The sequence below is a fragment of the Silene latifolia genome, chromosome 5 (assembly GCF_048544455.1).
Source record: "Silene latifolia isolate original U9 population chromosome 5, ASM4854445v1, whole genome shotgun sequence".
NCBI classification, from domain to species: Eukaryota; Viridiplantae; Streptophyta; class Magnoliopsida; order Caryophyllales; family Caryophyllaceae; genus Silene; species Silene latifolia.
Window position 1 is genome coordinate 13,967,323 of NC_133530.1, and position 27,568 is coordinate 13,994,890.

At 35.4% G+C, this 27,568-nt stretch overlaps 1 protein-coding gene and 1 non-coding gene across 4 annotated transcripts; one reads left to right on the plus strand and one right to left on the minus strand.

The window, feature by feature from the left end:
* Positions 1–11,756: 11,756 nt before the first annotated feature.
* Positions 11,757–22,963, plus strand: LOC141655922 (uncharacterized). 3 transcript variants are annotated; one of them, XM_074462916.1, is made up of 14 exons: positions 11,757–12,188; positions 13,390–13,724; positions 15,118–15,277; positions 15,506–15,785; positions 15,884–15,966; positions 16,289–16,376; positions 16,464–16,562; positions 16,649–16,812; positions 16,900–17,023; positions 17,122–17,283; positions 17,361–17,491; positions 17,585–17,710; positions 17,831–17,951; positions 22,295–22,963. In XM_074462916.1, exons 7-14 carry the CDS (start codon positions 16,509–16,511, stop codon positions 22,319–22,321), a joined length of 909 nt encoding a protein of 302 aa, XP_074319017.1. In that variant the 5' UTR covers positions 11,757–12,188; positions 13,390–13,724; positions 15,118–15,277; positions 15,506–15,785; positions 15,884–15,966; positions 16,289–16,376; positions 16,464–16,508; the 3' UTR covers positions 22,322–22,963. The 3 variants fall into 3 exon arrangements, with proteins under 3 accessions (XP_074319017.1, XP_074319015.1, XP_074319016.1); XM_074462914.1 differs by lacking the exon at positions 22,295–22,963 and adding an exon at positions 20,664–21,016; XM_074462915.1 differs by lacking the exons at positions 11,757–12,188; positions 13,390–13,724; positions 15,118–15,277; ... (1 more) ...; positions 15,884–15,966; positions 22,295–22,963 and adding exons at positions 15,987–16,201; positions 20,664–21,016.
* A 1,967-nt stretch (positions 22,964–24,930) lies between these two features.
* LOC141658066 (small nucleolar RNA R71) lies at positions 24,931–25,037 on the minus strand. Its single transcript, XR_012548976.1, has one exon. It is a non-coding gene; the product is annotated as a small nucleolar RNA R71 (small nucleolar RNA).
* Between the last annotated feature and the right edge of the window lie 2,531 nt (positions 25,038–27,568).

Genomic DNA, 27,568 nt, shown 5'->3' on the forward strand with positions numbered 1-27,568 from the left:
ATAATAGGAAATTATGTAATTTTATTCATTCCGGAGTTCCAAAAGACGGATTTCTTCAAGAATGGCGATACATAAAGACGGTGTTACCTCGAGATGCGTGCCACAACCGAAGTTCAAGGGACCAATGGAGTTGGTTTCCGAATATGTAATAGATCAATAGTTTTTCTATTTTAGGAAAGGCCATACTAGGATTTATTTACTTTTATGCTTGCATTTTATTTTATGTCACATGCATCGCTAAATCGCCATAACTAAACATGCATTGTTATTTTATCGAGTTTATCGACCGTGTCAATTCGAATTATCGTAGTTCACCGCTTTAGTTCACTTAAAACGTGATAGATAATAAATTGACATGACCTCTCGCTAAAACAACTAATTGAGACATAGCCTTACCAAATAGTAGAAACCATGAAAACCTATTTCGCGAGGGAGTGCACTCGGCTACCCCGGGGTACAAACCTTGTTACGTAGGGGAAGTGGGTGATAAATGTTAATCCACCGAATTCATGTTGATGAGGGTTTCATCGGCTACCCCGTGCCTAAGTTAATGTGGGTTTGGATAATGGACACATTTATTCGAAATTTGGATTGAACTCAACAAAAGTAATTGATAAGGGTTTCATCGGCTACCCCGTGCCCTTGTTGATGTGTTTTGGGCTATAGATAAATATTAGAGTAAATTTATCGACCGAGAGTTCTAAAAGTAGAATCGATTAAAGAGTTAATCCACCGAGTTATATTGATAAGGGTTTCATCGGCTACCCCGTGCCCAAGTTAATATGAATTTGGATCTTGGAATCATTTATCATAGTTGGGTAGAGGTCACTATGTAAATGCTATACTTGTTTACAAGTATTAATATGACGATGAATGTTTTGTTTTCCACTATTCCGTTATCATATTGTTCTATTTCTTTACCACAATTCATATACGATATCATTTCGATTTTGATTCAAAACTCCATTAAAACATCGTAACTAAAGACAAAATATGAATTTTCTTCTAAAGACCTCGTATGAACCATTGCTAAGGATCTCTTGTAAAGAGTATAGATTAAAGTTATTCATTATCAAACAGGTTTTTGATTCTTGACTAACACATCTACTTACAATGGATTGTTTTTCATATACTTAATTGAATTAAGTACCTTGAAGCGATAAATTATTTTGGTAATTAGTTTTGTCAAGAATTCGTAATTAACCAAAATAACGCAACCACCTCAATGAAAGTTTTTAAGACTAAAACGAACAAATGAAGAGTGTTCTTCATGAATTCAATTTTGCTTCTCAAAGCAAAGACTCATTGAAATGAGTGGGAGCATTCTCTTAACCTGTTAAGATGAGGACGAGGTTCAAGAAGTAAAGATTATAATGGAATTGATACAAGGTAATGTTAAAAGTAAAGTTGTTGAGAATGACGATACTAAACCTATCAATCCCGACCGATAAAGTTTCCATTGTCTCAAATGTTGGACACGAGAAAGGAAACTACCCCAAATTATTGAAGAATCAACAAGTTAGTTGTGGGACATCTAATGGGACCTTCTTCTTTAAATGTTTATTTGACTAAACATAAATTTTTGCTAGTACCACTTCGTCAACATTAGAAACCAATGGAGGTTTTCATCATTGTATTCGACACATAAGATGATTAGAATATGACGACTAGCAACAATAATGTTGAGAGATAGAGTAATTGTGTACTCAATCTAGTTTTTGGATTTAAAGTTGTACTTAATTGTGACTATTAAGTGCATAAACTCTAAATAAGAATATAAACTTGTTAAGATACAAAAGAGGTTTTCACTTTTGTGACCTTATACACCACGATTTGATGTATGGCTAGCCCATTATCAAGGTGATTATATTCTAAACCAAACTAGAATGATATATCATGTAGATGATGTAAGATTTAAACTGGTAACCCAAGATTGAACCTTAAATTTTGGAATGATGAACGCAAGGAGTTATCGAGTACTCTTGAAACCATTAGATTGTTAATGGTATATGCGTATCTTGTATTCAAAGCAAGATGTCTCGTGCCTTTTGGTTGAAAAGGTGATCGAGGTTGTATATCATCGATCCAAAATAGGTTGATCATTATCTTTTACCAACGATTTAAGTTGACACTAATATGTTCACTTAATAAGGTAAATAAAGAAATCTTTGAAGAAGTTCAAGAGTTCAAGGAATCACGATTTAGTCGTGATGGGATTATCAAAGTGAAGACTTTGATATAAGCCAAAGGAAATGTGATATAGTATCACAAGTTAATCTCTCTTAGCACGCATTATGAAATAATGTGTGGATGGATAAGAAATCAAACGCTATTCGATATGGTTTGGATTTCAATCAAGTTACTTTGAGTTACTTGATCCTTTTGGGGTTTTTATCATTTTTGTCTAAATTATTTTTCCACTAATACGAATCATATGAGATATGAAATGGTAAGGGTACCATGTTTGTAAGTTTTCACAAGAAACAAATGCTCATTTTTCCCTTTTCAATTATCACGAGTACGACGGGTTTGCGGCTCATGAAGCTGTCTTTCTAAAATACAAGTTTATTTTTGAAGACAGAGTGGGAGAAATTATTCAAAGAGCCACAAGATGTTATGTCGCAAGAAACTGGTCTTTCTTGGCTACGTGAGATGTTTTGTGTAAAACGTTGTCGCAAGAAACTGGTCTTTCTTGGCTACATGAGACGTTTTGTGTAAGACATTGTTTCTTCAAAACCTAGGAGGTTAAATTCGTCACTTGTAAAGATGATGAATTCATGCTACTTTTAAGAAAGTAAAGAGCTTATAACTTACAAAAGAAATTGTTTGATTCAAGTTGATTACTTCTAGAAAGTAATGAACATATGACTTACATAAGAGTGTTCAAGTCACAACTCAATACAAGGCTTAGAGCCATGAAAATCCAAAACAAAAGGCTTGATTAGTGACAAAGGGTTTTGCACTAATAAAGAGATATTTCAAAGCAAGATTGGTTGCAAAGGGTTTTGCACTAATTAAAATGCTTAAGTCTATTTGGATCTAATTAAAATGCTTAAGTCTATTTGGATCTTCTTAAGGATTGTGTTTCATTATGAGGTTATGAAATACGTAGCAAGTGAATCTAAAACCCGCTTCTTCAAAAGAAGGAATGTATTCAATACATGTCTTGAGTTTTGTAGATTCTTGCAATCCTAAGATTATGTGAAACTTAAGAGAGAATCTTAAGTAGGACATCAATGAGTTGGAATCAACATTTTGATCATGTGATAAAACATTTCTCGATAAGTCGAGAAGTTGTGTTTATACATGAAGTTTAGTGGGAGTTACGGAATTTTTAATTAGTCCGATATGTGGATGACATATTGATCATTGAGAATGATTTAAGACTTTTGGAGTATTATAATACATCTTGAATATCCGAATTTATGAAGATAAATCCACATGATATAAGCGTCGTAGAAGAAGTCTTATGTTGATAAGATTCATGACTAGTTCAATTAAATTGAACATATTTGATTGATTTCATTTGCTTCCGCTGCCGAATCAATTAAAAAGAAATGATGTATAACACTTCATATGCCTTGAGCATGATGAGTTGTTTTTCAAAAATCGAATTTAAGTAATCTTTACCAAGTAAGCTGTAAAGATTACCCTTAAGTGCTTGCAGAAGCATTAAGGAAGTAAAGCAAAGTGTTTATGATGCAATTTTGTGTAAGGGTGTTACACAAGTGACAATTGACAATTGAGGTTGCGCATGGTTTCCGACAAAACCATAATCAAAACACACTAGGATGGTTAAGATACCATTGTGGCAATGTTAATTAAGAAGTAGATTTTCTAGAATCGTTCTAGGCAATAAAGAACAATGAGAGATATTTATAACGGAAATTGAGTACACTTGCGATCATGAGATGTGCAAGAAAGATGAGTCCCACATTTGTGAAAACAGTGGGAGCTATTCTTAGGCTAAGAGGGCCTATGTCTTGATTGGATCTCGACACGTACTCAGAAAGTGTTGTGATGCAAATGTATACATTACAAAGGAAAACGAATATGTAGTAAGGTTGAGTAAGGTACAAGAAGTTGATAAAACCTACTAACCAAAGCCTTCTCCTAGGCTAAACATGATGAGTCATGTCATTTCAATTGAATTGAAATAAACAACTACATGCAAGATCAAATTAGATTATAGAATATGGAATAGTAATCAGGCATTGACTATTCATATGTGATAATCGCATTTGTCGTTCGAGTTTTTCTTTAAAACTCTTTTATTATACTTTGTTACATCCAAACGGGTTGTGGAGACAATTGAACCCCGTTAAAGTGAACACGGATTAGCATTGTATTCGCCCATAGTCACTTGTATGAGGTGACGTCTCGAAGTGACTAGAGTGTGATGCGATTGATGGCAAGTTCAAGTGCCATACAGTCATGAGAGATGACTAGTCGATCACATAGGCAGATGTTAGGAACACCTTGTCGGGCCTTATGACCGCTTATAGAGTTCTGGCAAATTTATATAGCCTGGTCGTGGCGAGAGCTGCTATAGTATTCAAATGAGTCGATTCTTTTGACTAAAGACTATTCACCTAAGATGGCTCGGTTTTGATTAACTTTGATTTGTGTTACTACGACCTTCGTAAATGGGGTCAAATGGGCATATTTTGGGTTATGATGGCTGTGGCTAGTCGAAGGGAATGAGTGCGATAGGAATTGTCCACCCCCTTGTCAGGGTTAAAACAATATCTCAGGGCCACTCGAGGAGTAATGAACTGGAAATGCGTGGCCACGCTCGGAAAGTATCTATGATAGATAAGTCCGGTCAATCAGTTATTCTCCGGATCGAGGAAACCACTCTCGATATGATCACTTGCAAGTACGACCGAAAGACACCTTGCATTGAGTGGGAGATAGTAATAGGACAAGAGAATTGGTGACGCACACTTGTCGAGGACAAGTGGGAGATTGTTGGGAAATGTGTCCTCAACAATAGTGCGATCATGTGATTTAAATATCATTATTAAATCTCATTTTAAAGAATACAATTGGGAAGTAATTTTGTTCTCGTCATTGGTCAACATATATCGGTAATGATTGGTCGACTAGAGTTTGACATTACGTCGTGTGACGGTGGTGATCAGTTGACCCCCTAGGTCATACCTATAGGGCAATACTCTTAATTGATCATTTAATTAATCGTATAATGTTACGAGTTAATTAAATTACTTGAAAAATTGATGGACGATTTTGGAAGTAAAATTTACGTATCAAATTGAAATGTGATTAAATGAGATACGATTCGAGTAATCGAATTGTTTCATTACTCGGATGAAATTGTTGTTTAGAGAAACAATCGGAATTGAATGAATTATTATAAATATGATTTATAAATTGGTAAAAATATTTTGGTATAAGTAATTATGAATTACTAAGTCGATTTTTGTATATGACGTATTTTTATTAATACGTTGATTTTTAATATGATAAAAATACATTGCATTGTTACATGTCATGTAACATGTAACATGTGACAAAATTGACAAATGACAAAATATAAAATGGACTTTCCATTTTATAAGTACCGAAATATTAAGAGGGTTTTAGTGGAAAAATTGTGTTAATTATTTTAATAAGAGAAAACACAATGATGATCTACCTATGTGTAGCCATGCAAGCCTACATTTCTTGGGTAGAAAAATTAGCCCATGCATTGGGCTCTCCTTCCCTCCCAATCGGTTCTACATAGAAAAGAACAAGAGTTCTTTTACTTAAAATAATTATTATTCACCATATGTATGTGTGGGTGATTATTATTATTCAATTCAACCATGTAAAATTATTTTTAGAGAGATAAAAATAATACTCTTCCTCTCCACATCTCCTACCCGGTTTTAGGAGTCTAAACCAAACAAATTTTTGGTTCATTTTTCATGAGATTAATATTATACTAGCTCAAATAATATTAATTAGATTAAGAGTTAAGCTTTGGGTATTATTCCTAAGGAGAGATCCTACACTTGGATCTTGTTCTTCCATTAAAGGAAAGCTCAAGAACAAAAGAAAAGGAGATTTCTTTTGTGCCCATTTGAACCGAAATTTCAATGTAAGGATATGATTTCTTCTCTTTTATTATATTGTTTGCATGCATAAAATCCATGTTTAATTTTATGACAAATTAACTTTGACATATAAGAGTATGTTAGTATGTATATGAATCTACATTTCCTTCAATAACCGTTTACCACCCTACTTATCAAAGGTAAAAAGAGAACACCCCGCTTGGGCGAGCGTGGCTCTAATGAACAAGGGATTCATAGGTGTTACTAATTGGTAAGATTAATCTCAATTTTAGTTATGTGAGAGATCTTGTCAATTTAGTCATAAATTCCCTATAAGTGAACTAAGTCGGTGAATGTAAATGACATGAATTGACAAACGCGAAAATAAAATGCATGTGAATGACGATTTTGGCATGCGCGAAAATAAAAACAAGCAAGCATATGAATAATTCTAGTATGGCTACCTAGTTAATAAAAACTAGACTATTACATATCAAAAACCAACTCCTTGGTCTCTTGCCTCTTCATTCCAAAAGTGGCTCCTTCTTGTGGGATTTGGAACACCTTCCAAAAATAGACTTCGTCTCGATGTAATCCGTCTTTTGGAAACGTCGGTAAGAATAACTATTACAATTAAATTACATAGCTATTCCTATTATACATTAATTAATAAAATAAATAAAACTATTAATTAATTACAAACCGACGATACGAGATTGTATTTAAATTACAAACAAATCGCTATTTCCATTCATTTCGGGTAATAACGATTAAAACAAACTAGGACATACTAGGTACAACAATATAAATACTTTAAATAAATGACAATCATTCATTAAACTTAAATAAATATGCTTAAAATGCTGTAAAATGATGCCAAAATCGCCTTATCTATCAATCGTTGGTATCCATCTCGATTTTGTGGTTTTAATCGATTTTTAACTTGTAAAAATCAATAATGAACTCTCATTTAAGTCCAAAATAATTTTCTAAACTGTTTTGGACCTCAAAATTAGTCCTCACTAATTTAATGATGAATAATTAGTTTGATTTGGTGATAGAAAATAATTAGTTTAATTTAATGATGAATAATTAAGTAATAAATCCAAAATAATTAAAAATATTACCAAAAATGAAACAAAAAAAAATTGAGTATTCTGGAATACTCTCCAGAACACCAAAATGACAGAAAAAAATGCCCAAAAAATTCGGATAAATTTTATGAAGAAAAAGATCGATAATTATCGGTTTTTAACCACTAAAACCAATAATCGTCAAAATAAGGTGAAATCACATTTTAAATTTCACTTTTAAATTTTAAATAATATTTTTAAATGTACATAAATTTATCAAGGGCAGAAACAAATGTGAGAAGGAGACCTATGGATGCACCAGTTAGGAGGCTGGAGACTTGGAGAACAGAAAAGGTCCCTAGAGGCAGAGGAAGACCGAGACAGACATGGTTGAGAGTGATAGAGCACGATATGAGAGTTCTGGGGCTTGAGGAGAGTATGGTGACGGAGAGGGCACAATGGAGGGAAAGGATACATGTGGATTTTTAGTATTTGATGTTTTTTGACAGATTTAATGTTTTTTTATTTAATTTAAAAAAAATAAATTATTTATTTTTCTCTCCTTTATTACACTTTTTCACCAACCACTTTCCTATAGATTTTACCTGGTTCATTCCGGAGCCTTAACTCTATTTCGGTTTTTAAAATCGTTTTAATCTTTTCTCTCGATTTAAATTTTAAGTTTTTATAAAAGAAAGACGGAATCCGATTTCAAAACCCCTAAGTTTACCTTAACTTTCCATTACATTTTCGTTCTTCCTTTTTGTTTTTCATCTTCCCTTTTTTTTATTCGCATTTTGAGGCGTGCGTTCACCCATGGACGGTTCGAAAGGATGATTCATGTCAGCCGACCCCAAATCATTTTGGGATTAAGGCTCTGATGTTGTTGTTGTTATCGACTTTTATCTCATAAAATAAATAAACATGCAAAACTTCAAACCAACCTTCGAAATTTTACATACAATCTTTAGAAAACATTCATGAAACACCATAAAAATTTCATGACCCGAATCAATTTTTAACTAATTTTAGTTAACTCTTAACCAAAATACGGCATTTTGACTCGGTTTTCTACCAAAAATCGTTAAAAATAGCAAAATAACATTATAAATCACCAAATTTTACCACAACCCTTTTGAGATCAGTAGGCATGCATGTCCAAAAATTTTTGTGCTAAAACCTCTTCTAACACAATTTTTGAATTTACCAAATTATCTCATAATTTGTTTAATATGCTTAAAATCAACATGCAAATTACAAGCCTAAGCTCTGATACCACTTGAAAGATTATAGATCCTAATTAGACTCTCTAATTAAAAAAAATTATCTCATAATATGTTGTATTAGTGATCTATGTAACATGCATGCTAATATAAAAGGATAAAAACAAAGATTAAGGAAAAACAATTTCCTTACATTGATTTTGATGGTAAAATGGGCACAAACTAGATCACCTATCTAGTTTGTTCTTGAGCTAAGTAAAGATGGATGATCCTCCTAGAAAAACCTTCAAAAAGAAAGTCTCCTTCAAGTTGCACCCAAGAACAACACCCAAAATAATCTTACAAGTATTAACTTGATACTTGTAAAATTAACACTTGATAATATTTATAATATTACTAACAAGCTTAGTAAATATTTATTTTTGTATACTAACAAGCTTAGTAAGTGATGAATATTTATTTTAGAGAGAGAAGCAATTTTTGTTCACATGCAAAAACAAGTGAGCTAGCATGTGAAAAATTGAACAAAAATTGGTCTATATTGGAGGAGGAAAACCGGTGGGAGAGGTGGAGTAAGAGCACAAATAATATTATACCTCCAGTGGTACAATAACATCATACAACCAAGGTATATCTTATCGAGCTTATGTGTAATTTTGTTGAGCTTTCTTAAAGTTAATTTTTTTTATGTTTAAGTGAGTGAGTTCAGAAATTTTATGGTATAGCTCAGCTTCTTTAAAACAAAGCTCGAAAACTTTATTATATAGCTCGAGTTCTAGAATATACAACTGGATACAACTGGTGGTAGGATCTATTAACTGGAGTAAGAGAGTGGACTTGTTTCAATTTTTTTGTCCAATCTTTATCACATGCACAATGATCATATGACAATTTTATGGAAGAAAAACAAGCAAAGTGAAATGATTATGTTTATAATCATCCACTACACTCTATTTACACGGTCCAATGTCCCATTTACGGGTCCATTTTGGCTCTTATATTTGTCGCACAAATACGTGTAAATTTTATTTAAACATCGTTTCATGTTTAAATGCTTCCAATTAATTTCGTCCAAATCACTCCGTAAATATACGTGTACCGCTACACATATTATTTACGTACTAATATTAATCACATTAATCAATTACTACAATTTTAGTGAATTAACAATTAATTAACTAAAACTCGTCTCCCAAAATTTATTATTCAAATATCACATAATTAAATAATAACTACCGTGTCTTGAGTTCGCAACTCGAAATCTCTCTAAAAATAATCGACTAACCTTTTAGTCTATAAATCAAGGGACTAAATAAATTGTATCTCATACAATTAATTAGTTATCAATTGGGATTCGTTCCTATAGGTGTGACCGAAAGGGGTCAGCTGATCACCGTCGTCTCACGATAATAATGTCAAACTCTAGTCAGCCAACCGTTATCGATTTACGTTAATCAACTAACGATGATCAAATAATTAAATATCTGATGATATTCCTTTAATGAGATTTATTATGTAAACGCACTATTGTGAATGACACTAACTCCAACAATTAGTAGCATGCGATTCCATACTTGTAAAGATATTATGTTAAGCTATATTGGTTGCGAGACATTTACCCCACCATTTGTGTAAATGTTAATGTTCATTATTCCCGGTTTATTTAAATGATACTCCCTCCGTTTACCCCGTCCAGTTAATGTATTATACAACTGGTTGTATATACAACTTATTCAGTGTAGTTGAGCTTTGTTATAAAGTTATCGAGCTCTACTAACAAAATTATCGAGTTATGATACAAAGTTATTGAGCTTAACAGAATAATTATTAAGCTCAATAACTTTGTAAAATAGCTCAATAACTTGTAAAATAGCTCAACAACCTTGTGTAAGAGCTCAATAACTTTGAGGCGGTTGTACAATGCTACTATACAACTAGTTGTAGGATAGTATTTGTGGTCTTCCATTAACTTTGTGTTAACGAGTCTAAAATTCCTATTATTATTTAAATGATATTCTCTTTGCTTTTTAGAAATTGCCCTTATTTGATTAATATGACCTCACAAACATTAAAAACTGAGGTAGTTTCAAAGAAATGGGGCTAATATTAATAAATCCGACTCGATCCATCATCTTACTCACTGATCACACGTATTTAATCTATTTCATCCATTCAAACTCTTCTAGTCAATTGTTTATGGTTCAAGTGCAAGTACAAGTGCCAGCAATTGACTTTTCTTTTTTAGAGATAATTCCTTAAACTCTTTGTTGTAACAGAAGTAAGAAAGAACAAATAAAAACAATAAAGAGACAAACGCACAGATTTACGTGGTTCACTAACGGTTTGTTAGCTACGTCCACAGAGCAGAAGGGAGAGAGTTTTATTGATATGTGAGGAGTTTTCAGATTACAGATTTAGACGGTATGACAGCTAGGTAGAGGCTTAGAGAGTTTATATAACACTCTCTAAGACCTAATACAGAATGACCTAATAAAGGCCCAAGACAGACCTAGCCCAATAACACTCTATCAGACCGCATAGTCGTTCGAACGGCGACTAACAGAATCAAGGCACAAACCCAACACTCTTATTAAGATGAATCCTCCTCCCTGCCCCCCTCTTTTATTTCCCTATTCGTCATTGCCTCCTCCAAAGTTTGGTTACATAACAATTGAACATTTAGAACATCTACCCTTTTGCAAAGGAAATCCAGATAAGTTGTAGAAAGGTATAAAACCCGTAATTTGAAGCCGAATTTCATAATGTGCTCGCATAAATGGACAAGTCACAGAAACTTGTCCGTCTCTATATTCCAAGTTTTATTATAAGACTTTTCCTCTATAGCCAAATGTTGGTTCCTCAATGGATTACAAACCTCAAGAAGATCCAAAGTAACCAAGACTTTGAGAATGATAAGACAGTGTTTACAAAGCTCATATTGTACTCGAATAACTGGACAGCACTCCATCAAATAACTTTATTAAAATTAAGAGGGGATCAGTAATTAACATAGTTATCTCAAATTTAGCCGCCCTTCAAGATCAAAACAATCATTTACTCTGTTCACTCTAGAAACGTTGCTTGGATTGCATTTCCATCGGCTGCCATAAACAGAATTCAATGAATCATGTGAACCTAAAATCTAAATTTTTTTATTTCAGTGACGACTTTAAAAATCAATATCTATCTATATTATTAAAGGAAACTTTTTTTCGAGCGATTTTAGAGACTCCAACTTTATTAGAAGACTTTAAATAAAAAATAATCAACTTGAATTTTAAAACAGAAAAGTAATAAAGGATAAAAATTCATCACGATTGCTATCTTAAATTTGTTAGGATGTATCCTTCCAGACTTTTCTCTTAATTAAAATTCTAAAAGAAAAAGAGTTTCATTGCTCTTCAAACAACTCACTGCCTATATATAAAGATGATTCATACGCACAAATGACTTACCAAGATAGCTTTGTTCACATGCTTTTGTGTTTTTCTCTTATGAGACCTACATTATTCGACTTATTATTATTTCGATCATGTTTTTAAGATATTTTAATTACTTTAATTTGTCCATACTATTTACTCTATTTGCACGTTGCTTACCTCCTTTTTATTCAACAATCATCATATTCATTTGTTTTTTCCTTTCATATATTTGTAGGTGCTTCACTTTTATGGTTTTTCCTCGAGGTCGTTAATAATGGATCCCCTATGAGATGAAGATCCCCTATGAGATGAAGATATGTGCTACCGTTCTTAAGCCGTGCATAAGAGAAACATTTGAGGCCATTCAAATAATAATGCAGTGGAGATAGCAAAAACACAAAATATCACGTAAAATCTCTAACAAAGTTCTTATTGTTGTATGTATCGTTATTCTATAAGACTTCTGTACTGAAAATTGATCAGATCCAACTCCCACATAGTATATATACTTCGTAGAAGCTAAGCAATTTAATGGTAATTCGGTATCTAACTATTATTATTTCTGAGTACAATTCTAGAGCTGATATATTCTTTATTTTTTACTCAAAGACTAATGGGTTGAATATTATACATTCCATGGATATGAATGTGTGATTGTTTGTCGCCTTTTTAATTTCCTGAACTTGGTTACCAACACTTATTTAAAGTGTGTGTTACATTGTTAGTATAATTATTAATGTCCATAAAAAAAAAAATATTATACAGTAAGGTAGGAAACGTAAACAAATACTAATAACGTAAACCAAATACATTAGATAATAATTTTTTTTTGAAATTATCGTCTTATGTCTTCGAATGTGAGAACCAGCCATCGAAGAACAAGTTAACAATAAGACCGCGCAAAGGGATATACTAATATGTGTATCAAGGAATTAAATAACAAGGTGTACAATGGTTTTAATAAAAGGAGTTAAGGATACCCACAAAATCTAAACTTTACAATTGATTTCAATTAAGGACTTGAACCTTCAATTTTTCCACGTAAGGACCTAGATAGTAACTAACTCTGTTAACTTTGGCGTTAGATTTCATCCATTACTACCATCCCATAAACAGTACTACAGAGCATTTGTGTATAAGTATTATACACCAATTTGTATAACAAAGGTAAATACGTTGGGAACCGGGTTTTTACCCCCACATAAAACGAAAATACTCCCTCCGCCTCAATTTTACCGGAAAATAACTCCTAGGAAAAATTTAAAAAAAAAAAAATTGTAAATGCAAAAGATATGGTTACAATTTTTTACCTGTAACTTGGAAGTGACCATAACTTCTTCATAGTCTTTTTATAGTTATTTTCAAGCAAGCTATCTCTATATGCAATATGCTCTTGATGTTTTGATAAGATTGATTTAGTTAAATTGTTCAGCCAAAGAGGCTTAACTATGGCATCAGCTGCCATTTCAAACCTAATTTAAGTCTATCATCTTTTTTCCACTGTGATGTTTTGATAAGATTGATTTAGTTAAATTGTTCATGTTCCATTCAACATATGATAAAAGAAATTAATTTTAAGAAAACACCTGAAAACCGAAATATTGTACAGTTGAGATTATTCCAGGACCAATATGTTCCAGTGTGGGCAGTGTCCATGACACAAATCAACGGACAACAAACTCGAGAAAGTATTTGCGAGCCTAGACCACTGCATAATGATTAATGAACACAGAGCCATAACATCGAGGGTGGAGGCAGTTTGGTGATGGTGACGGTGATGGTGATGGCGTTGGTGTAGAGACATTGATGGCCGCGATGCGAAGACATTGATAATGGCGTTGTCATAATTCGTGAGGGCAATGCAAATTGCTGATTAAGTTTTCAGCTTGAGAAGATAGAAACTGTTGAGTATGGTGAAATCAGTAAAAAAGAGACAATGTAATTGTAAGTACCACACTTTCGCATGAGAAAAAGGAACATACATCGGATGTATTACCTCAGATTTTACTTGTTTTTGAGCATTTTTCTATTTTTTTTTTGAGCTTATTACCTCAAATCTATTTATTTTTGAGCATGTGTATATTTTCTGAGCTTAATAAAGTTTATAATTTAGATTTTAATTTTTTTCCATCAAAACTCAAATTTATGTAAGTTTTATATGTAATGTTTTTGAGTTTTATTGTAATTTTTTTGAGCTTAATGTTTTAGTAAATGAACTCATAAACTTTATAGTAAGACTCATAATTTTTAAAACAAAGCTCAAAAAACTTTATTATAATGCTCAGAAAGTATAAACCGGTGGTAGTATAATCCACTTACTGCTTTCGCACAGGTTTGACGGGAAGTTTAACGAATGTCGATAGAGATCCTTAACTGTAAAAGTTTGTATAGAAAAGACTTTATATTGTGAATTTGAAGTTTGTATAGAAAAGACTTTTTTGTATATCTTAGCCTCACCTTCCATTCTCCCAATGTTGTGAGTTGCTCCGTTAGTCCGTAACTTCATAATTACCTAAAGAAATTTAAAATATATTTTTTCAAATAGAATAAGTTTAAATTGTAACAATGAATTTAAATTTAAATAATAAATGATAAATTCATAAAAGCATCAAAAATGAATTATTTACTTATTTTAGGAATGTCGAAACTCGCCAGATACATATAACAACAGTCACAAATTTTCGTTAATTCTCTAAGTTTATTAGTAGCTAGAGTATAATTAGATCATATATCATAGGTTATTACAAATAGGCCCGTGCATCGCACGGGCATTAAATCTAGTAAATATATATTTGAGGCTTTTTTCGAGCGACGTGGTAGTCTCCAACTTTTTAGAAGCACCTACAATTAAAATAATATTAAATCCTAATGCTGATATAGTAAACATCTTACCTATTCCTAATAAGTTTGCATAGTTTTGTCCTATTTCTCCTCAACCACGTACGTTGATAGACATAGGAGATAGAGTTTACTCAATTCTCAATGTCCTATACAGTTTGCAATTCTTCTATACAAACTCAATTCTCAATGTCCTATACAAATTCAATTTACATGCTATTTTATTTCTTTGAGTTCCATACAAACTCGATTTACATGCTATATAAATACCCTTCCAACAACACGGACATAATATACTATTTTGAAGTTCCTTGATTTATTGTTATCGTCGCCACAAAAAAAATTAATTGTTTTTATTTATATTATTATTATATAACTTTGATTTTCATGGCTTATAGGTAACATATGCTTCACTATCGTTTTCTACCTTTGGTTTTATGGGTAGTTTTTGCTTAATTTTCCTATGTTACTAATCTCATGCAATTTGTCCTATTCCCAGGACGTATTCTACCATCAATGAATTGAAAGTGAGACCAAATGATGAGGAGTCCGATAAAGCTTGGAAAATCAAAGTCAGGGTCTCTCGGTTACGTCATGTATACAATCCATATAATAATAAGGAACTATTCCACGTTTCTATGGTTTTGATCGACGAGGAGGTACTTTTCTCTAATGACGTGAAAGTTTTACACACCTTTTTACTTTTTCATATATACGCTTTTACTTATTTATTTCCCGTACCATGATTGCGAATATTATTATGGTTAGACGTAGAAAAGTTATTACTTCACTTGAATAAAATCTCAATGAATTTAGCTATTTTTTGTTTGATTTCTTTTTTTAAATTCATTCCACCCTAATAATTTATTTATTTATTTATGATATAGGGTGATTATATTTACGCAATTATTGCACCTAAAATGTGGACGGATCGATTCCAGTCAAAAGTAGTTGATGGAAAAATACACATCATCAAAAACTTTGACATTGTCGCGAACCTAAAAGACTATCGAATAGTCAACGACAGCAAGATCATGATCAGGTTTTACTTTTGCACATTTATCAAAGTTTTTGAAGATCAGGATACAACTATACCTCATCATAGATTTGATTTCATCCACTTCAATAACCTTGATCAGAGAAGAGAAATTCATACAGTTCTCACAGGTTAGTAGATTCTCAGTAAAAGTTCCTTTTAAAGACGTATATGTTCTCAGTGAAAGTTCTCTTTTATACGCGTCACTAACAATTTTTAATACGCATAGATTTGATTGGAGTGGTGGTAAAGGGCGAATTAAAAAAAAGTAACTAAAGGAAGTTATGTTGCTGTTGATATAAAAAACGAGAGGTACATATTATTATGGCGTTATATGAAATTTACTTATTTAAATGCTCTGATTTTATTTGTAAGATCATCTCTTTAATTATATACTTTGTTTTTACTCCATAAAGGGGACAAAGCACAAGAATCTCATTGCGGGATCAGTGTGTTGCTGACTTCCTTGCACTTAAGAAAAAATACAATGGCTATGACCAACTAAATATAATAATTGTTACTTCTCTTTTGGTGAAAGACTACAGAGGTGAGGATCCCTATTCAATTACTAAATAATATAAGATTCATATGCTACACAACTCCTACTGACTATATTTTTCGACTTTCGTGACAGGTTACAATAGCGTATCAACATCATCAGCGAGTAGGATATACATGAATCTAGACATCCCGGAAGTGAACACCTTCAGAGCATCTTTCAAGTAATTTCCAAATTTAAATCTTACATTTCTCTTCCCATATAAATGCGTGGATTTAAACATTACTCATCGTACTACTTTTATTATTAGGGGAGATACTGGGGAGTACAAATTAGAAGAACACTGCAACAGTTTATGAACAAAGATATATCAAGCATCGTGGAATATTGCAAGACGGATTATCAACAGGTAATATAAATATATATTACTCATGAATGTGAAAAAAAGACTCCCTCATTCTACAGCTTAATCTAATCCTTAAATTCTATATGCAGGACCTCATGTGTTATTGTGTTGCTAAAGTGAAAGATATTGGCACTGAAAGACTTTGGCACTATACCTCATGTTTTGGTTGTACCAATAAACCTATACGAAGGAAGATAGAATCAGATTTGTGGTGCTCCAAATGCCATAAAACAATTGAAACTCAAACAATTAGGTAGCTAACTTCCAGATTTAAAAAAAAAAAACATTGGACATCCTTGGAATCCTTAATATACCTATCTTATTTCCTTTCTTCTACCAGATATTGCATTGACCTGAAAGTTGAAGATCAAAATTGTAAGGCTATTTTTGTAGTTTTCGACACTGACGCAAGAAGGCTTATCGGACAAGACGCCGTCACTTTATATGATGCTCAACCAATTGAGGTTTCAGTTCACCTCTTTCCTATTACCATGGATGCTACCACTGTTATTTGTTCTATATATATACTTTAAACAATTTCTGATATTCATAATCCAACTAGGATGAAGACGATGAGGATTTTAACCCAGTCCCAAAACTAATACAAAATACTTTTGTTGGCAAAGAGTTTATGTTCAAAATTAAAATCCAAGCTTCCAATCACGGACCCGACGGAATAAGCAACTTCAAGGTCATTAACATTGCAGAAAATCCCGTAATCGAGGTATAGTAAAGTTCTTCATGTTTATTGACGTCTATGATTCCTCCTATATTCTCAACATAACCGTTAAACATATGTAGGTCAATGAAGCATCATCTAGCAGTCTAACAAGTGTCAAAAAAGGTCGAAACTCAGTGGTCATATTGGATGAACTATCCGAAAAAGAATCAACTGAAGAAGAGGCGCTTCATATAATCCAACGCACAACAAGGTCTGTATTATCCTTTCCCATTGTATTTGTTATCTATTTTTATTGACTATTGTCAGGATATTAAAGTTTTGTATAAATACTTTATTGTATCAGTAAAGCAAAGGGTAAGGCGAAGACTACGAGTGGCAGAAAGCGTCGCAATTCAGTGGTTATATTAGATGATTTAAACGAAAAGGAATCAGATGAAGAAGAGACGCTACTTGAAATCCAACGCACGAGGTCTGTACTATTCATTCCCATTATATTATTCGTTCTAATTGTATCTGTCATATACGTTATTTATTTATATTGATTGTTGTTTGAGTATTAAAGGTTTTTGTAAATACTGTATTACTTCAGTAAAGCAAAGGGGAAGGCGAAAACTACGAGCGGCAAAAAGCGTCGCAATTCATTGGTTCTATTAGATGAGTTAAACGATCTTGAACCAGATGAAGAAGAGACACTGCTTATAAACCAAAAGGTGAGGACTATGAGCGGCAGAAAGCGTCGCAATTCTGTGGTTCTATTGAGTGAGTTAAACGATCATGAACCTGTTAGGTTCATATACCTATTATTAGACTCTTCTAATAGTGAACAAATTAACATTTTAATTTCTAGTTCTTTAGATCTAGTGCATGCATAACAAAATAAAAGATTTATAAGAAAACAATGTCCCTTACATTGTAAATTTCGGTTTATGGGCACAAGTAAGGTCTCCTACCTTCACTTGTTCTTGAGCTATAATGAGTAATAGGATGATCCTCCAAGACTTCAAGTATAGAAGCCACTCCTCTTGATTGCACCCAAGATTATCCCTTATCTCCACTAAATAATATTTGCTAGATATTTGTTTAGTAGTTTACCTTAAAATTGATTACTAAAACTCATATATTACACTAATAATATTAGTAATTTGATTTGAACAATTTGGATCATGATTTCTCTAATTTTGGAGAAAGATGAACAAAGTATGAGAGAGTTTGCATGTGTGAATGTTGAATGCGTAAGAAGGTGAAAAGAAAGAGCCAAAACTACTCTTAAAAGAGTAGTATGGCCAGCCAACATAAGGCCAAAAGAGCATCTTCTCTTTTTCTTTTTCTCTTATCAAAATGTAGGTAGTGTAAGGCTAGATTATGTAGGTGTTATTATTTAAACATTATCACATAAAATAATATCACCCACTAACACCTTCCACCTCCATTATTTCGGACCAACACATAAAATGGATTACCATTTTATTTTGTCAATTGTCGCACAATATGTCACATGTTATTAATTAATTTAATGCATATTTATCACATAAATATCATTTTATAAATTAATTAAATTACATAAAACAAATTGACTAGTGATACTTGATCACATAAATAAAATGGGTCATATAATTATAATTCACAACATCTTGTAATTATAATTAACCATTCATTTTTATCTCTATCGTTTCTCAAACAATAAGCAATTTTAGTAATAAAGCATTTTTATTACTAAAATAAATTTTTTTGAATCCCATTACAATAAGATAAGTATATTCTCTCTCACAAATTGAATTTTGTTCAATTTTAAGGAATTGATTAACTTGTATCATCATACAATCAATCAACTTTACAGATAAGGGCATCATCCTTTAGGTGTGACCTTAAGGGATCAACTGACCACCACCGTCCCACGACAGTAACGTCAAACTCTAACAAGCCAATCATTACCGATTAATGTTGATCAGTTGACTATATAAATGAATCATCTCTTACGTATTCTTATTATGAGATTTAATTATGATATTAAATCATGTGATCACACTATTGTTGAGGACACATTTTCCAACAATCTCCCACTTGTCCGAGACAAGTGTGCGTCACCAATTCTCTTGTCCTATTACAATCTCCCACTCAATGTAAGGTGTCTTGCAGGTCGTACTTACACTTGATCATATCTTGAGTGGTTTCTTCGATCGGGAGAGTAACTGTCTGACCGGAATTATCTACCATAGATACTTTCCGAGCGTGGCCACGCATTTCCAGTTAACTACTCCTCGAGTGGCTTTGAGATTTCAAACAACCCTGACAAGGGGTGGACAATTCCTATCGCACTATTCCCTTCGTCTAGCCACAGTTTATCATGACCCAAAATATACCCAGTTTGACCTCATTTACGAAGTCGTAGAGTATAAATCAAAGCTAATCAGAAATTTGTGCCAACTTGGGCGAATAGTCTCTAGTCAAAAGAATTGACTCATAAGAATACTATAGTAGCTCTTGCCACGACCAGGCTTTATGAATTACCAGAACTCTATAAGCGGTCACTAAGCCGACAGAGTGTCCCATACAGTCTGCCTATGTGATCGACTAGTCATCCCATATGACTCTATGGCACTTGAACTTGCCATCAATCGCATCACACTCTAGTCACTTCGAGACGTCACCTCATATAAGTAACTAGGGGCGAATACCATGTCAATCCAGTTCACTTTAATGGGGTTCAATTTGTCTCTACAACCCATTTGGATTTAACAAAGTAATGGGTGAGTTTAATAAAACTCAAACGATAAATGCGATTATCACATATGAATAGTCAATACACTATTACTACTTCATATCCTATAATCTTTAGTGTATTAATAACACTAGTTAAAATGTAATAAAAACTTGGCAAGTGGATATACCCTATATCCATATATTCCAACTTTTTCAATTGTTATTTCCTTCTATTCAATGTTATTTCTAATAACTTGAATTTATTTCTAAGTATTTATCTAGTCTTCTTGCTAGACTTGGGCTCTTTAACTTGAAAGATGCTCCCACTGTTATCGCATAACTTGTGATAAAGTCATTTATAGAGGGATTCATCATTAATTCCTACGTTGACCATTTTATCACAATTTACTTAGATTCCTTTTGTAGTATTTGCAATGCGCGAAACTAAAACACTTTTCTTAGTCTCTTACTCCTAAGTCAATAAGATATCCTACGATTTCAACAAATCCCTTTAAGTTTGGAAACTAAAGTTTGTGCAACCCTTCAACACCTAACTTAGTTTATCATCCAAACATATGAACAAGTCTTTGATGAATGAACATTTGGCCCCTTTTTACCCCTCCTTTTGCTAATCTCTCGGACTTCTTAGGCACAATCTTAGGCGTTTTTCTTGCATTTTGCCTCTCATTTCCGCTATTATCGATTTCGGTGTTCGATTGTAGGTAATTCAGCTAGCCAAAGGAAATTTGGGAAGAAACAAGGCACGAGAGGATGTTAGCAAGGAAGAAAGGGGAAGAAAAGCCGCAGAACGACCCTGAGCCGACCAGCCGGCGGCCGGTCAGCCGGCAGGACGTCACGTTGGCCATTTTTAAGCTCCAAAATTGAGATTCCTCGGCGCCGGAGGGGCAGCCGGCCGCCGGTCGACCGGCTGGCGGTCGCTGCTACCCGTGTTTTGTCTTAATCCCCCTTTTTGTAACCTAAGTAAGAGGACACTATAAATACTCCCCAAAAATCGTGTTTAGACACACAACCCTAGATCTGAATTATTTCCTTTTCCAAGTTTCAAACTTTGTTAATCATTCCTTAATTAGACTAGTTTTTCAATTAATTAGTAATTTGAGTTGGGTTGTAAGAAGAATTGGAGGTTCCACCTTCTCTAATTTTCTATCCTAATTCCTTTCTTACTATTTGATTGGTATTATTTCTCTCCCTATTTTCATTTGTTTACATTTGTTTTTCCTTCTAGTTTGTTTGATTGTTGTTGGTAAATTTGCATCCTTGTTGTTTGATTGTTGTTGTTTTCACCATTGTTCATCTTTTCTTTGTTCATCTTTTCATTAATTCTCTTTCCTTTGTTCTTCTTGGGCTAGTTGTCCTCAAAGACTTAATCTTTGAGGTGATTGTGTTAAAGATTGTGTCTTTTAGTTTGTTCATCCTTGCTATTAGATTAAAACCATCTTTCTTCATAATTATTGTTGGGTTGTTGCATGTTTAGAAGTAGAATTCATCCTATCACCATGTTTATGCTTAAAGAGACTATCTTTGTTGTTTTCTTTGCCTTTAGAAACATGATTAGTGAGTAGTCTCCTTCTAGGACTCGGTTTGACCCGATATGGGTAATTTCACTAACTAATTATCATTAAGGCTAATTTGTGGGGAAAATTGGTGAGGGTGGTCTAGGGGGATTTGCATGTTTAAGGTTTGGGTTTTGGGTAGAGTCAACTTGTGACCCTTGTCCACCAACGGGAGTTGGTTAGGCTGTAATTTGGGTACCCGAGATTTGACCTTGTCACCAACTAAGGTTGAGACCGGAAGGGAGAACCGATGGAGGGTGCCTCTAGGCTAGCGTTTGAAATCGACCTCCGGAAGGAGGAGTGGGATGACCCGGATTATGATGAGGGCTTAATGACCTTGACCATTTACTTGACCTCCTTGGGAAAATGCATGTTCTTGGGGTTGTCGGGTTTTGAGTTAGGGATACCGGCTTTCGAACCCGAGAGGGAGGTTAGTCGGAGTAGCTAGTGTCCTATTGCGAGACCGGAAGGGAGGTTCTAGGCGAATTAGAGCCATCTCCCCCTTACCTTTCTACCCCTTTTGATTAGCCGAGACGATTAGTATGTGGAATTACTTATATTCGTGGGAGAACCGAGTTCTAGTCCTTCTCTTTATTTGATCTATCCTTTATCTCTTAGCTTGTTCTTATCTAGTCTAGCTTATTGATATAGGACCATTTTGCACCCTTTTTCCCCCTATTTTCATGCATATTCAACTCCATTTGAGGCGGTTTAGCACCCCCTTTCCTCTTGTTTCTTGTCCCGATTCCCTTTACTATGACATTGTGGCCCCCTTGCAGAAACTGAGGCGGGAACGGACAAAGTGAGGCTAAAAAGACGGGAATGCTAAGCCACGCATAAAAGATGAAGGAAATGATGCTGAGGAGTACTCTCAGCCGGTAGGCCGGCAGCCGGCCAGCCGGCTGGGAGCACATGTATACAAGAAATGAAGAAGGAAACAAGGAAGGAGTGTTCCCAGCCGGTGGCCCGGCGGCCGGCTAGCCGGCTGGGAAGACGCATTGGCTGAAGAAACAAAGAAATTGGAAGAAAGTTACAGGAATCTCCCAGCCGGTCAAATGACCGGCAGCCGGCTAGCCGGCTGGGAGTTCCTCCAAGGCCAAAAGTCAAGTTCCAAGTCAAGAAGCTGTCCCAGCCGGTCAGGGACCGGCGGCCGGTCGACCGGCCGTGCACACCTGATGACCTCCAAACTTGTTCAAAACTTCCAGAGATCTCCCAGCCGGCCAAATGACCGGCAGCCGGTTGACCGGCCGGGAGTGCACATACGTGTTTCAAAGCCCATTTCAATTTCTGTCCTAATCCTTGTGGAACCTATAAATACCCCCTCTTAAACCCTTTTGTACACACAACCCTAGATCCAGAATAATTACCCTTTCAAGCTTAAAACTTTGTTAATCTATTTGTTAATCTTTCCTTAATTAGAGAAATTCTTCAATCAATTAGTGATTGAATTTGGGTTTGTAAGAAGATTGAAGGATTTCCTTCTTTATTATTTCTATCCAAATTCCTCTTTCACTATTTTGTTGGTATTAATTCTCTCCCTATTTTCATTTGTTTACATTTTTGTTCCTCTTTTATGTTTGTTTGATTGTTTATGTTAAAATTGTTGTTGATTGTTGTTTGTTATTGTTAATTTCATTATTGTTCATCTTTCTATTGTTCATCTTTCCTTTGTTTCTCTTTCATTTGTCCTTCCTTGGGTAGTTGTCCTCAAAGACTTAATCTTTGAGTTGATTTGGTTAAAGATTGTGTCTTTTAGTTTAATCAACCTTGTTATTAGATTAAATCATCTTTCCTTACACCTATTGTTAGATTGTTGCATGTTTAGTAGTGAATTTCATCTTCCCACCATGTTTGTGACCAAAGTTTCCATCTTTATTGTCTATTTTGGTATTAGGACCATGATTAGTGAGTAGTCTCCTTCTAAGGCTCGGTTTGACCCAACATGAGTAATTTCACTAATTGAATTTCATAAAGGCTAATTATTTGGGGAAATTGGTGAGGGTAGGTTAGAGGAATGACTTGGTTTATGGGTTGACTTTTGGGTAGTGTTGACTTACGACCCTTGACCACCAACGAGAGTTGGTTAGGTTGTGATTTGGATGCCCGATATTTGACCCTATTGTTGACCTTGGTTGAGACCGAAAGGGAGAACCGGGGTAGGACGCCTCTAATCTAGCGTTTGAAATCGACCCTCGAGAGAGGGAGTGGGATGACCCGGGAATTGACGGGGCTTAATGACCTTAGCAAATATTGGACTACCTTGGGAATAATGCATGTTTTTGGGGTAGTCGGGTATTGAGTTAGGGATTCCGACCTTCGAACCCGAGAGGGGGGTTGGTGGGTAGTACTAGTGTCCTATTTCGAACCCGAGAGGGGGGTCTTAGGCGAATTAGAGTCGTCACCTCCTCACCTAACTACCCTTGTGATTAGCCTAGAGATTTCATTGTGTGGAATTACGAATTGTTTGGGAAGAACCGAGTCTTAGGTTTTTAAATTATTTGATTTCCATCTTTTCATTCTACCTTGCCTTTTCTCCTAATTCTTATTTAGTTTGTTTTACATTGTTGTTAGTAGTTCTAGTATAACCTTCTCCCATTATTGTCGACTTAGCTAAACCATAGAGTTAAAACGATTAGTAATCTTCCTAGCTCCTTGTGGGATCGACCCTTAATAGTGTACAACGATAAAATCGTGCACTTGCGAGGTATAGCTTGATACCATCAAGTTTTTGGCGTGAATTCCACGGGGAGTTTGGCTAGATATTAATTGTTTTCGTTCTTGTTTAGACTAAGTCTTTTGTTTCTAATCCCTTTCTTGAGTGTGTAGGATTTCTTGCATGGTTAGGAGAGCTCGAAGAGGTCAACCAATACGTCCGATTGACCACGAGATCGAAGCAACCGCGAGAAGACTAAATTCGCTCCGTAGAAGAGGACTTATAGAAACACCGATTCCTCAAGAAAATCCAGTAATTGAGAACCTTCAAGGGGAACCACGGGTCTTTGAAACTTTCGAAAATCCTTTTGCAACACCGGAAACGGAAGTAACAATGGCCGCGGTCCCTATGAGAGATAACTTGGCTCCGAAAAAGGTGGTGAATCCGAGTATTGTGAAGCCACCTATTCAAGCCAACAATTTTGATGTGAAAGCCACCTTGCTACAACTTGTCCAAGGGAATCAATTCGGAGGGGGAGCCACCGAAAACCCCAACGACCATCTCAACGAGTTCTTGGATAGTTGTGACATGTTCAAGGCCAATGGAGTCACGGAAGATGCCGTACGCCTTAGGCTTTTCCCTTACTCTTTGAGGGGAAGTGCCAAGGAATGGCTTAAAAGTTGTGAACCCGACTCTCTTCGGACTTGGGACGATGTCTCTAAGGCTTTTCTCAACAAGTATTTCCCACCCCAACGAACCGCAAGAATCAAGAGTGAGCTCCAAGGGTTCACCCAACAAGAAGATGAGACCCTTTATGAAGCATGGGAGAGGTACAAGGGCCTCCAAAGGCTATGTCCTCACCACGGTATTGGGGATGATGAGCTCATCAACAATTTCTATGAAGGGTTAAACAATGAGATGAAGATGAACCTTGATTCCGGCTCGGGAAAGGGAGCTTTGGATAAGATAGACCACAAGACGGCGAAAGAGCTTATTGAAGAAATGGCTTCTCGTACCTTTCATTGGAACAATGATAGGCACAAGAGGAAGGGGAAGTCAACGGTCGAATCGGCCAACAATGTGGAAGTGAAAGAGATGATAGAAGAGCTTAAGCAACAAGTTGCATTGATGAGCTCAAGCAAAACATCTAGCAATTCTTCTATGAGGAACCAAGTCTATAGTTGTGAGCTTTGTGGAGACCAAGGACACCCACCCAATGAGTGTCCTTTGGTGGTTGGAGATGGCAATTGTATGGAGCAAGTGAACGGGATATGGGAGTCTAGTCCGGCCAAGCAAGCATTTAACAACAACCAATATCACCCCGGATTGAGAGCCCACCCAAACTTCTCTTATGGCTCTCAAAATGTCCAAAACCCAACCTTCCAACAAAATTCACAACAACCAAACTTCCAAACTCAAAAACAAAACACAACATTCAATCAAGGTCCACCGGGTTTCCAAGGAAGAACCTTCCAACCTAGACAACAATTTCAATCACTTAACCCACCAACCACCCAACCATTCCAACAAACCACCCAACCTTTCCAACAAAATTTCCAACCATTCCAACAACCCACCCAACCAAAGTCAAACATGGAACTCATGATGGAACAAATGATGAATCATCAAACACAATTCATCAACCATACCACCCAAAAACAAGAAGAGACAACCACATCCATCAACCAACTTAGAACCCAAATGCAAGCCTCTCAACGAATGACGGACAACCAAATCTCCCAATTGGCTACCCAAATGAGCCAACTACAAGCCTCCCAAGGTAAATTCCCGGGTAAAACCGAGGAAAATCCGAAAACCATGAATGCTATTCATTTGAGGAGTGGTAGAGATTTGGAAGACCGGGAATTTGTCAAGAAAAGGAAGAGTAGTAGACCGGGTAATGTCATTGAACCTCAAATTGTGGTTGAACCTCCTGAGGTAATGAAGAGCCTCAACAACAAGTGGTACGAACTTATGTACCACCGGTTCCCTTTCCACAAAGGTTGGCAAGAGCCAAACTTGAACAAAAGTATGGGAAGTTCATGGATATGATGAAGGGTATCAACATTACTATGCCTTTCATTGATGCCGTAAAGGAGATTCCAAGCTATGGCAAGTTCTTGAAGGAGCTCATCTCTAACAAAAACTCCTTGAGCCCGACAACCACGGTGAACTTATCCAAGGAGTGTAGTGCAATTCTCATGAATGAGGCTCCTCAAAAGCTTGAAGACCCGGGGAGCTTTTCCATACCTTGTAAGATTGGGACCGTGCACATTGAGAGGGCTTTGTGTGATTTGGGGGCAAGCATTAGTCTTATGCCCCTCAAAATTTTCAAGAAGTTGAAAGGGTATGAGCTTTCGCCAACAAGGGTTTCTCTCCAACTCGCGGATAGGTCGGTAAGATACCCAATTGGTCTTGTGGAGGATGTCCCACTCAAGGTGGGGAAACTTGCATTTCCATGTGATTTCTATGTTATGGACATCCCCGAAGACTCAAATATTCCCATCATATTGGGGCGCCCATGCCTTGCTACGGGGGGTGCCATGATTGATGTGAAGAATGGGAAGCTTTCTTTGCAAGTGGGTGAAGATAAGGTTGAATTCTCCTTGAACAAGGCTATGAAAGAGCCTTCGGAAGAAAAGTCTTGTTATATGATTGATGTGGTCGAAGAATGGGTTGATATGAAGAAGTTTGATGAAGACAAGGGTTTGCAAGGGTTCCTTGAGGGCAAGGTAAAGGATTGCAAGGAGCACCGGGAGTATGCTTTAGCTATGGAAGCAACAATTGAAGAAGACCCGGACAAAGAATTTGAAAGCTTGAGAGGAGATGGTAAAAAAGAGGAGAGATCCACGCCTCCTCAAGTGGAGTTGAAACCTCTTCCTTCTACTCTTAAACATGCTTTCCTTGGCCCTAATGATACTTACCCTATTATTGTCAATAGTGCACTCAATGACACCGAACTTCAAAAATTACTTGATGTTGTGAGAAAGTACAAGGATGTCATTGGGTACTCAATTGATGATATTAAGGGGATTAGCCCTTCTTTTTGCACCCATCGCATTCACTTGGAGGATGAGAGTGCATCTTCCATTGAGCCTCAACGCCGCCTTAACCCCGCTATGAAAGAAGTGGTTAGGAAGGAGGTATTGAAGCTCTATGATGCAAGCATAATTTACCCTATCTCCGATAGTGCATGGGTGAGCCCGGTGCATGTTGTGCCAAAGAAGGGCGGGGTCACGGTAGTCACCAATGATAAGAATGAACTAATTCCAACAAGAGTCACAACCGGGTGGAGAATGTGTATAGACTATAGGCGCCTCAACAAGGCAACTAGGAAAGACCATTTCCCCCTCCCTTTCCTTGACCAAATGTTGGAAAGACTTGCCCAACATTCTCATTT

Coding starts and splice junctions, on each gene's coding strand:
- LOC141655922 (XM_074462914.1), top strand. CDS start 16,509: ATGAACAAAGATATATCAAGCATCGTGGAATATTGCAAGACGGATTAT. Junction 17,284..17,360: donor CAGAAAATCCCGTAATCGAG/GTATAGTAAAGT, acceptor AAACATATGTAG/GTCAATGAAGCATCATCTAG. Junction 17,952..20,663: donor CACTGCTTATAAACCAAAAG/GTGAGGACTATG, acceptor GTTCGATTGTAG/GTAATTCAGCTAGCCAAAGG.